The following is a 12,660-nucleotide window of genomic DNA, read 5'->3' on the forward strand; positions in this document are numbered from 1 at the left end:
TGTGACATTTATCAAATTGTGATATAGCGGTTTTGGCCCGACGCCAGCGATTATAGCTCAATAAAGCTGTGTGTATTGGGTGCAAATGACTCTGCTCATGATTACGCACCACAGCTTTCTTTCACAGAATGAGAAATAAGCAGTTTCAAGAGCGGTTATAGATTTGTGCTCAAAATATTATACACTTTAAATTGGTAAATATTGAATAAAAAAAAAACTGACACACGTACTACTGGGAGAAAATGGGCTCATCTTCCACCTCTGACGTAAGCAGGCTCCCATACTAAATGTGGGCGTTCCCAAATCTGCCAAAAAATAATCAGAAAACAAGCCTAGAAATAATGCTGAGTCTGTTTTGGAGAGATTTTATATTTAATTTTTTCCCCCAGACATATTTTTTAAGTCCAAAACTATACAATAAGTGCCAATGTCCTGACCTTAGAGAGGACCTTTAATGATGCTGTTTTTGCTTTTTCATATATATGTATAAGTGTGAGATTATAAAGGAAATGAATACAAAGCACAGCACAAAGCCCATCACCACCACATGCACACACACACACAATGCACTCACATTCACACTACTGACCCTGTTCAATATGATCTGTTTATACAGCGCCCTTTGTCTGCTCAGTGCTTCTAAGTGTGTCTGTGGCCTCCTGCCCAGCACTTTAAAGTGTACAAATAGAAAACAGACTGTTTGTTCACATTGCACTGAACCTCATTCACACACATCCAGATGCACACACACCTACTTGCCTCTGTGTATTATGAGGACATTTTTTCCAAACCGGTTTAATTGTGTATTACAGGGACACCCCTTTCTGCTAATGCCAGAGAGATGGGACTTGCACCCAAATTTTTTTTTTGGGGTTGTCCAGGAAAATTTCACTTCAAAACTTGAAAAAACTCAACACACGAAAAAAAGAAAAACCTGAAAAAATCCGTAATTGTGAGGACATAGATAATGACCTAAATAAGCCACGCCCATTGCAAAAATGGTAATTATGAGGACCAACTCACATTACAAGGACAAAGTTTACACAACACACAGCAACCATGTCACTGAAGTGATTTGAAAGTTCTGGCATTCTGACTTTACACAAACTAAAATGGCATTGATGTGTAATGACTTACCTGATATAAGGACACATTGTTGTACATAACAATACTGTGAAATGCAAAGTCATACCTGATCTGTCCTAAAATTGTAAGTTTTAACATGGTGCTCATGTTACAACTTACAATTTTAGGACAGACTGAAACTGGTATGTTAATAAAACTGCTTCTTATGTGAACAGGTTATCTAGGTCAAACACAGCTTTGTAATGGATAAGCTCGACATGAAACCAGATGCAAAAGAGTCAGTGAACATTGAACATTTTATTCTTTAAAACATGACTACCTCTCATCTTAAAGGATGAGCAGTTTTCTCATAGCTCATTCCTGAAATACCTTCGGATTTCTGAATTTCTGAAACAGGTTCAATGTAGGAAGTGTCCGAAGTACTGTGAGAATCTGGAACATATTCCTCTGCTAACGAATCCTCACTTGAACTGGATACATCAGCAACCTAATTTTTTAAACGAAAACAATTATTACATACATACATACATACACATATTGTCGCTGTTCTGTGAAAAACACTTCCACCATAGGAGCTACCGGAGAGCAGCCCGCGACCTAAAAATGGAAACGTGTTTTTCACAGGACAGCAATGATATCCATATATACAGTAGATGCACACATACTTATGCATATATACAGTGGCTCTAAAATTAACCTGCCAGATGCGGGTTAAAATTCATTTTGGCGGGTGGTCATAAATATTTACTAGCTTTACTTCGCTGTTACTTAGTGATGTTACACTCGAAGTAGAAGCTTGAGAAAAGTGTCGAGCGCTCGCGGCAGAAGTAGCTCCCGCCATTGATGGGCTAATGTGCTAAAGTTAATTTACCATTTACCACCAATTTACCATTTACCAATTTTTAATGTTGACTTGTAGGAATTTTAGTCCCATACAAGCTTATTGTTGGATACAATATTTTGAACGTCTTGGCAATACACATTGCATAAAAAATTGTTGTGATTATATTTGTTAGTTATATAGTTCAGCCCTAGCATCTACTCTACACTCTTCACTCCTAACGTCTTGCTTCTGAAAACTGATTTCAACATCAATATTCAAAAAGAAATCTCGTCACCTGGTCAACTTGGTCTGTGACAGCTACGTCTTCAGCTATGTCTTCAGGTTGTGCTTCAGTTGAAACCTGGTACACATGAAGAGAAAAATACATATAAAATTCAATTCTTAGTAACACGACTGTACCTGTGCATTTACACAGTTACAGTACATAAAGAACAATTAATAGGTTAAAGTATTGTAAATGCAAACTCATTTTATTTGCCATTACAAAAATAAATAAATAAATCCTTCTGTACTACAGGTTTGTGTAAATTGGTGACGTCTATTTTTCACAATGAAACAAAAACAAGAAAATACACAGTCCTCAGAGAATCCATACCTGACCAGAGTATGAATTGTATAATAACTCCAAGCCCTCAAAACTTATTTTACAGTCACGGTGTATGAATACACTGTCCTCAGTGTCAGTTATTCACAACTATAACATTGTGAGGACTAAGTATCTGTGAGGGCTGCACAGTATTGACAAAACATGCGACATGGGTGTTTTATACAGTAATGGAGATTATTTCGACATTGAACATGGACCTAAAAAAAAAGGATCTATCTATAGCTATATATTTTTATAATCCAATGAAAAAAAATACACGATAATCCGGAAAAATAAACATGCTCATTGTGATCTAATCTTATCCAATTAAGTTATTTTTTGTTAGTAATGCCCCTCGATACGTTTCTCGTATGGCGATGCGCAATTAAGGTAGTCTCTGATTGGTCAAAGTCAGACTAAAGTATACAATCCAATATTCATTTGTTGCTTGTCTTTGCAATACACATATTGCATGAGCCATTCGTGCGACAAGATATTTTTTTATATATTGTGCCAACGTCTTGCTTCTGAAAAATGTATTTCAACGTCAACATTCAAAAATAAATCTCGTCACCTGGTCAACTTGGTCTGTGACAGCTACGTCTTCAGTTATGTCTTCAGGTTGTGCTTCAGTTGAAACCTGGTACACATGAAGAGAAAAATACATATAAAATTCAATTCTTAGTAACACACAAGTCTGTACCTGTGCATTTACACAGTTACAGTACATACAGAACAATGAATAGGTTAAAGTATTGTGAATGCAAACACATTTTATTTGCCATTTCAAAAATAAATAATCCGTCAGCACTAATGGTTAGTGTAAATTGGTGATGTCTATTTTTCACAATGAAACAATTAATAGAAAATACACAGTCCTCAGAGTGTCCATACCTGACCAGAGTATGAATTATGAGGACTGTATGTGTAACTCCAAGCCCTGAAAACTTATTTTACATTCGCAGTGTGTAAATACACTGTCCTCAGAGTGTCAGTTATTCACAACTACGACATTGTGAGGACTATGCACCTGTGATGGCTGCACAGTATTGACAAAACATGCGACATGGGTGTTTTATACAGTGATGGAGATTATTTCGACATGGACCTAAAAAAAAAGATCTATCTATATCTATATATTTTTATAATCCAATGAAAAAAAAATACACGTTAATGCGGAAAAATAAGCATGCTCATTGTGATCTAATCTTATCCAATTAAGTTATTTTTTGTTAGTAATGCCCCTCGATACGGTTCTCGTATGGTGATGTGCAATTAAGGTAGTCTCTGATTGGTCAAAATCAGACTAAAGTATACAATCCAATATTCATTTGTTGCATGTCTTTGCAATTCACCTATTGCATGAGCCATTCGTGCGACAAGATCTTTTTTTTTTTATAAATTGTGCAACGTCTTGCTTCTGAAAAATGTATTTCAACATCAACATTCAAAAAGAAATCTTGTCACCTGGTCAACTTGGTCTGTGACAGCTATGTCTTTAGCTATGTCTTCAGGTTGTGCTTCAGTTGAAACCTGGTACACATGAAGAGAAAAATACATATAAAATTAAATTCTTAGTAACACGACTGTACCTGTGCATTTACACAGTTACAGTACATAAAGAACAATGAATAGGTTAAAGTATTGTGAATGCAAACACATTTTATTTGCCATTTCAAAAATAAATAATCCGTCAGCACTAGTGGTTTGTGTAAATTGGTGACGTCTATTTTTCACAATGAAACAATCAATAGAAAATACACAGTCCTCAGAGTGTCCATACCAGAGTATGAATTATGAGGACTGTATGTGTAACTCCAAACCCCTGAAAACTTATTTTACATTCGCAGTGTGTAAATACACTGTCCTCAGAGTGTCAGTTATTCACAACTACGACATTGTGAGGACTATGCACCTGTGATGGCTGCACAGTATTGACAAAACATGCGACATGGGTGTTTTATACAGTGATGGAGATTAAACATTTAACACGGACCTAAAAAAAAGATCTATACATATACTGTATATATAAACATACATACATACATACATACTCTATATATACAGTATATATATATATATACAGTATATATATATATATATATATATATATATATATACACATACATACATACATACACACATGCATACAGATATAGATGTATAGATATATATACTGTATATAGAGAGAGAGAGACAGATATATAGATATAGATAGATAGATATAGAGATAAAGATAGAGATAGAGAGATCTTTATAATCCAAAGAAAGAAATGCACGTTAATGCGGAAAAATAAGCATGCTCATTGTGATCTAGTCTTATCCAAATGTTATATTTTGTTAGTAATGCTCCTCAATACAATTCTCTTGTATGGCGATGCGCAATTAAGGTAGTCTCTGATTGGTCAAAATCAGACTAAAGTATACAATCCAATATTCATTTGTTGCATGTCTTTGCAATACACATATTGCATGAGCCATTCGTGCGACAAGATTTTTTTTTTTATAAATTGTGCAACATCTTGCTTCTGAAAAATGGATTTCAACATCAACATTCAAAAAGAAATCTCGTCACCTGGTCAACTTGGTCTGTGACAGCTACGTCTTCAGCTATGTCTTCAGGTTGTGCTTCAGTTGAAACCTGGTACACATGAAGAGAAAAATACATATAAAATTCAATTCTTAGTAACACGACCACCTGTGCATTTACACAGTTACAGTACATAAAGAACAATGAATAGGTTAAAGTATTGTGAATGCAAACACATTTTATTTGCTATTTGAAAAATAAATAATCCGTCAGCACTAGTGGTTTGTGTAAATTGGTGACGTCTATTTTTCACAATGAAACAATCAATAGAAAATACACAGTCCTCAGAGTGTCCATACCAGAGTATGAATTATGAGGACTGTATGTGTAACTCCAAACCCCTGAAAACTTATTTTACATTCGCAGTGTGTAAATACACTGTCCTCAGAGTGTCAGTTATTCACAACTACGACATTGTGAGGACTATGCACCTGTGATGGCTGCACAGTATTGACAAAACATGCGACATGGGTGTTTTATACAGTGATGGAGATTAAACATTTAACACGGACCTAAAAAAAAGATCTATACATATACTGTATATATAAACATACATACATACATATACATATATACATACATACTCTATATATACAGTATATATATATATATATATATATATATATATATATATATATATATATATACACATACATACATACAGATATAGATGTATAGATATATATACTGTATATAGAGAGAGAGAGACAGATATATAGATATATAGATAGATATAGAGATAAAGATAGCGATAGAGAGATCTTTATAATCCAAAGAAAGAAATGCACGTTAATGCGGAAAAATAAGCATGCTCATTGTGATCTAGTCTTATCCAAATGTTATATTTTGTTAGTAATGCTCCTCAATACAATTCTCTTGTATGGCGATGCGCAATTAAGGTAGTCTCTGATTGGTCAAAATCAGACTAAAGTATACAATCCAATATTCATTTGTTGCATGTCTTTGCAATACACATATTGCATGAGCCATTCGTGCGACAAGATATTTTTTTTTATAAATTGTGCAACATCTTGCTTCTGAAAAATGGATTTCAACATCAACATTCAAAAAGAAATCTCGTCACCTGGTCAACTTGGTCTGTGACAGCTACGTCTTCAGCTATGTCTTCAGGTTGTGCTTCAGTTGAAACCTGGTACACATGAAGAGAAAAATACATATAAAATTCAATTCTTAGTAACACGACCACCTGTGCATTTACACAGTTACAGTACATAAAGAACAATGAATAGGTTAAAGTATTGTGAATGCAAACACATTTTATTTGCTATTTGAAAAATAAATAATCCGTCAGCACTAGTGGTTTGTGTAAATTGGTGACGTCTATTTTTCACAATGAAACAATCAATAGAAAATACACAGTCCTCAGAGTGTCCATACCAGAGTATGAATTATGAGGACTGTATGTGTAACTCCAAACCCCTGAAAACTTATTTTACATTCGCAGTGTGTAAATACACTGTCCTCAGAGTGTCAGTTATTCACAACTACGACATTGTGAGGACTATGCACCTGTGATGGCTGCACAGTATTGACAAAACATGCGACATGGGTGTTTTATACAGTGATGGAGATTAAACATTTAACACGGACCTAAAAAAAAGATCTATACATATACTGTATATATAAACATACATACATACATATACATATATACATACATACTCTATATATACAGTATATATATATATATATATATATATATATATATATATATATATATATATATACACATACATACATACAGATATAGATGTATAGATATATATACTGTATATAGAGAGAGAGAGACAGATATATAGATATATAGATAGATATAGAGATAAAGATAGCGATAGAGAGATCTTTATAATCCAAAGAAAGAAATGCACGTTAATGCGGAAAAATAAGCATGCTCATTGTGATCTAGTCTTATCCAAATGTTATATTTTGTTAGTAATGCTCCTCAATACAATTCTCTTGTATGGCGATGCGCAATTAAGGTAGTCTCTGATTGGTCAAAATCAGACTAAAGTATACAATCCAATATTCATTTGTTGCATGTCTTTGCAATACACATATTGCATGAGCCATTCGTGCGACAAGATATTTTTTTTTATAAATTGTGCAACATCTTGCTTCTGAAAAATGGATTTCAACATCAACATTCAAAAAGAAATCTCGTCACCTGGTCAACTTGGTCTGTGACAGCTACGTCTTCAGCTATGTCTTCAGGTTGTGCTTCAGTTGAAACCTGGTACACATGAAGAGAAAAATACATATAAAATTCAATTCTTAGTAACACGACCACCTGTGCATTTACACAGTTACAGTACATAAAGAACAATGAATAGGTTAAAGTATTGTGAATGCAAACACATTTTATTTGCTATTTGAAAAATAAATAATCCGTCAGCACTAGTGGTTTGTGTAAATTGGTGACGTCTATTTTTCACAATGAAACAATTAATAGAAAACACACAGTCCTCAGAGTGTCCATACCAGAGTATGAATTATGAGGACTGTATGTGTAACTCCAAACCCCTGAAAACTTATTTTACATTCGCAGTGTGTAAATACACTGTCCTCAGAGTGTCAGTTATTCACAACTACGACATTGTGAGGACTATGTATCTGCAAGGGTTACACAGTATTGACAAAACATGCGACATGGGTGTTTTATACAGTGATGGAGATTAAACATTTAACACGGACCTAAAAAAAAGATCTATACATATACTGTATACATACACACTCTATATATACAGTATATATCTATATATATATATATATATATATATGTATGTATATATACATACATATCTATATATATATATATATGTATGTATATATATATACATATATATATATATATATGTATGTATATATATATACATATATATATATATATACACATACACACACACACATGCATACAGATATAGATGTATAGATATATATATACTGTATATAGAGAGAGAGAGACATAGAGAGACAGATATATAGATATAGATAGATAGATATAGAGATAAAGATAGAGAAATAGAGAAATCTTTATAATCCAAAGAAAGAAATACACGTTAATGCGGAAAAATAAGCATGCTTATTGTGATCTAGTCTTATACAAATAAGTTATTTTTTGTTAGTAATGCCCCTCAATACGGTTCTCTTGTATGGCGATGCGCAATTAAGGTAGTCTCTGATTGGTCAAAGTCAGACTAAAGTATACAATCCAATATTCATTTGTTGCATGTCTTTGCAATACACATATACTGTATACATACATACAGTATATGCATGAGCCATTCGTGCGACAAAATATTTTTTTATATATTGTGCTACGTCTTGCTTCTGAAAAATGTATTTCAACATCAACATTCAAAAACAAATCTAGTCACCTGGTCAACTTGGTCTGTGACAGCTACATCTTTAGCTATGTCTTCAGGTTGTGCTTCATTTGAAACCTGGTACACATGAAGAGAAAAATACATATACAATTAAATTCTTAGTAACACGACTGTACCTGTGCATTTACACAGTTACAGTACATAAAGAACAATGAATAGGTTAAAGTATTGTGAATGCAAACACATTTTATTTGCTATTTGAAAAATAAATAATCCGTCAGCACTAGTGGTTTGTGTAAATTGGTGACGTCTATTTTTCACAATGAAACAATTAATAGAAAATACACAGTCCTCAGAGTGTCCATACCAGAGTATGAATTATGAGGACTGTATGTGTAACTCCAAACCCCTGAAAACTTATTTTACATTCGCAGTGTGTAAATACACTGTCCTCAGAGTGTCAGTTATTCACAACTACGACATTGTGAAGACTATGCACCTGTGAGGTCTGCACAGTATTGACAAAACATGCGACATGGGTGTTTTATACAGTGATGGAGATTATTTTGACATTGAACATGGACCTAATATATATATCTATATAATCTAATTAAAGAAATACACGTACGTGCAGAAAAATAATCATGCTCATTGTGATCTAGTCTTATCCAAATAAGTTATTTTTTGTTAGTATTGCTCCTCGATACAATTCTCTTGTATGGCGATGCGCAATTAATGTTGTCTCTGATTGGTCAAATTCAGACTCAAGTAGGGCCTGGCAATAAATCAAATTAATTGAATAAATTAAATTTAAATTGAATCGTTGAAAATTTGCTAAATCGTGAAATGTATTTTGTCTTCTGGATTATTAAAAGCTGTTGTTATGTTCTGTTACATCCAGATGTTATTGTGAGTTGTAATTTTGCACAAGTGGTGGCAGAATGCTGGATGGTTGGTTTAAAATACTTTTTATTTTATTTTTTGGCCATATCGCTTAGCTTCAGACTAAAGTATACAATTAATCCAATATTCATTTGTTGCACGTCTTTGCAATACACATATTGCATGAGTCATTCGTGCGGCAAGATATTTTCCACATATTGTGCAGCCCTAGTATCTCCACCCTCCACTAATGTCTTGCTTCGGAAAACTGATTTCAACAACATTCAAAAAGAAATCTAGTCACCTGGTCAACTTTGGCGCAGTCTGATAGCTGTGTCTTCATCAGGTTGTGCTTCAGTGGAAACCTGGGGCAGATGAATAGACAAAAATACCAATACAATTAAATTCTTACTAAGACTAGACTGCTATAATATAATTTCATGTAATCATGAATGTGCGACCAGTAATTCTAGTATGTCACATGTATGACACAATATCCAAATGTCATAAGAAATCACGATATGATAATTAACATGATATTGTGAGGTTAGCGATACTCACGATAACTGTAAAAGTAAAATAAAAAAACAAGTCACAATATTGTAAAAAATGAAATAAAAAAATTATATTGAGAAAAGAATGTACTTTTGCTTTTGAGTTTTAATTAATCTTTTATGTTTTGTCAAACCTTGCACGATATCCCCCCCAAAAAACAAAATTAAGTGTGACAACACACCATATAAACATACCATAGTGTTTTTCCATTGTAGCGAAATTCAAACATGAAAACCTTCCGGGCATCATGATACACTCTCAGCCTGTTTTCACGTTCCTGTTTGCTTAGAACTTCTCCTCGATATTCAGTAGGAAAGTCTCTCTTCTGAAAGGAGCAGGAACTGAACACTCCTCGACCTTACAAAGAAAAAAGGATACAACAGAAATATTTCATTATAACAATAATGAAAACTAGACCCATACTAAAGAATATTTTACCAATACTCACCTTTGAATTAATTAATATATTTTATGGTGAAGCCATTCTTGTCTTTACCTAAGGATGAAAAGTATGCTACCTCTTCTTTGGGTTTAACTTTTGCCCTCTGTGGCCTCATGACTGACATGTCTCACTGAAGATAATGATCTAAAGCTATAGAAAAAAATGAGTTTCAATCAGTTTGATAGGTAACTTGGTGCAAATGTCTTGAAGTTGACTTTCAGTGTACCATAATAGCCTGTGCAGTGTGCAGTAAATGTGCCAACGAAAATAAAATACAGTGGATAGCACAGCTCTGCTAAATATTTGCATAAATTAAATGTAATGAACACTAACAGACTTTACTGAAATATTTCTATTGAAAGAACAAATTTAAGTAAACACAAATGCAGCAATTTACCAATACTTCATTTATACTGTACTGGTAATACTAAGCCATTGTATATTTTCACATCAAAAACCAGCCTGTTATTGCTTTCCTCTTAAAAATTGCAATTAGCATTCATCTTACTCAACAGACGGTTAGCTCTGCTATGCTAACCGTCGCTAACAGAAGCGTAGCAATTCTAAATAATTAGCTGCATCCATCATAATCAACAGATGGTTAGGTATGCTAACGTAAGCTTAGCTGCACTTACACTGGACTTGCATTATAAATCATTTTCGCGAAAGAGGGAGCAATGTACACAAGCGACCAACAACAACAGGAAAAATTCGAGCTTCAAACCTACCTCATTAGCACAGCTACACGCCATCACATCTCGTGAAGTAAATAGAGCCGGGGGCGGTTCTCTATCGGGGCTGCTAGATGACGTCACTTCCGTACTCAGGGCAATATAATAAATCCCGTTCAAATCAACAAATTGGTTCAGTCGTTGGATTATGAACTTTGTTGATAAGAGTGGCTATTGTTCTATGATTTACAGTGTCAACAAAAAAAAATAGATCACATTTAAAATGAACCCCAAAGGCTCATATATTAAATGAATTACCACAGACAAAAACAAAGGATATTATTGCTAGAGTTATAGATCATTTTGTAATCATAAAATGTGATTTCAGTTTCACTTTTTTAAAAAGGTTTTTTTTTTCATTAACGAAAATGTTTTTTTGCTTTAGTAAATAAAATAACCTTGCTGCTGTCATACAGTTGCTGTCCGAGGATGTTTTAGTACTATACTTTAGTAATGGATGCATGTGTTTTTTGGCAAAATTGTGAGCGAGCCCAATTCCTTGGCTGAGAAGCAACCCTGCAAATGAATGGTCACATGATGCTTTCCTTTTGGCATGAAGCAGGACTGATGGTAGCGCTCACCTTTTCTTCTCCAGACAAGCATTTTTCCGGATGCCCCAAACATTTGGAAAGGGGGTTAATCAGAGAAAATAACTTCAACTCTTTTTTTCTTATTTTGGTCTGTATTTATGGAATCCCCTTTTCACTGGTCACACCAGGCCATCCTCCAAAAGTCTTACTCCCTCACCATGGGTGTGGATGCACTCATACCTGCTTACTGCCATTCCTGAGCAAGCTCTACACTGGTGGTGATGTCCTTATCCCGCAGCTGAATCAACTTTGGGAGATAGTCCTGGCATTTGCTGGATTTTCTTGGGTGCCCTGAAGCCTTCTTCACTTAAAGTTTGTAAGGTCACTAAAGGAAATTACTTTAATTTTCATGGCAAATAGGGACTTTGCAATTCATCTAATCACTATAACATTCTGGAGTACATGCAAATTGCCATCATAAAAAAACAATAATAATAAGTCAGCACTGGAGATTTTTAGAAAATCAATGTCATTCTCAAAACATTTGGCCACTGGTGTACAGAAAGATGTTACATTGTAAAGGCAGGGTGGGATGTTAAATGATGAATCAATATACGGCACTGACAGTTTCTCTGTCTCTGCCTCCAGCTGTTCAAAGTGATGTGATAAACAGCTGTTAACCATTGTATATTTTCAAATAAACAACCACTGCAAGAATTAAATGCTGAAATATATAATTAAATGTCATAGTGTATTTCATTATTTAATTTATCTACTTAGGAATTGGTGGCTGCAAAAAAAAAAAAAAGGCTCTGCGTCTACAGACAAACATTCACAATACACAGCATTTTGAGAAAAAACGGAATTATGGGGACATGTGCGTAATTGTGGGGACAGGTGACGGTCAGCCAATCAAATGCTGTGAAATATACACTGGTGTGAATAATTCATGAAGTGGTGCATTACGAGGACCTTCCTACAGGGGGCGTCATCAAATACACAAAAATACACAAATTCATGTAATTATGGTTTACAAGGACATTGGCTAAAACTTTGGATTTAAGCCTTCT

General features: G+C 34.2%; 2 protein-coding genes across 4 annotated transcripts in view; one reads left to right on the forward strand and one right to left on the reverse strand.

Moving 5' to 3' along the window:
- The window catches only part of LOC147176014 (guanine nucleotide-binding protein G(o) subunit alpha), a 102,276-nt gene that overhangs the window by 55,036 nt on the left and 34,580 nt on the right, over nucleotides 1-12,660 (forward strand). The window lies entirely within an intron of this gene.
- Nucleotides 6,164-11,251, reverse strand: LOC147176015 (uncharacterized). Its single transcript, XM_086072670.1, has 6 exons — nucleotides 10,336-11,251; nucleotides 10,082-10,244; nucleotides 9,637-9,697; nucleotides 8,502-8,567; nucleotides 7,292-7,357; nucleotides 6,164-6,256 (listed from the first exon to the last, which is right to left on the reverse strand). The coding sequence occupies exons 2-6, from the start codon at nucleotides 10,114-10,116 to the stop codon at nucleotides 6,164-6,166; spliced, it is 321 nt and encodes a 106-aa protein (XP_085928796.1). The 5' UTR covers nucleotides 10,117-10,244; nucleotides 10,336-11,251.

Source organism: Leptonotus elevatus, chromosome 4 (assembly GCF_054856555.1).
Source record: "Leptonotus elevatus isolate MCC_2025b chromosome 4, RoL_Lele_1.0, whole genome shotgun sequence".
Classification (NCBI taxonomy): domain Eukaryota; kingdom Metazoa; phylum Chordata; class Actinopteri; order Syngnathiformes; family Syngnathidae; genus Leptonotus; species Leptonotus elevatus.

Coding starts and splice junctions, on each gene's coding strand:
- LOC147176015 (XM_086072670.1), bottom strand. CDS start 10,116: ATGTTTGAATTTCGCTACAATGGAAAAACACTATG. Junction 9,698..10,081: donor TACAATGGAAAAACACTATG/GTATGTTTATAT, acceptor CATCTGCCCCAG/GTTTCCACTGAAGCACAACC. Junction 7,358..8,501: donor TCACAGACCAAGTTGACCAG/GTGACTAGATTT, acceptor CATGTGTACCAG/GTTTCAACTGAAGCACAACC.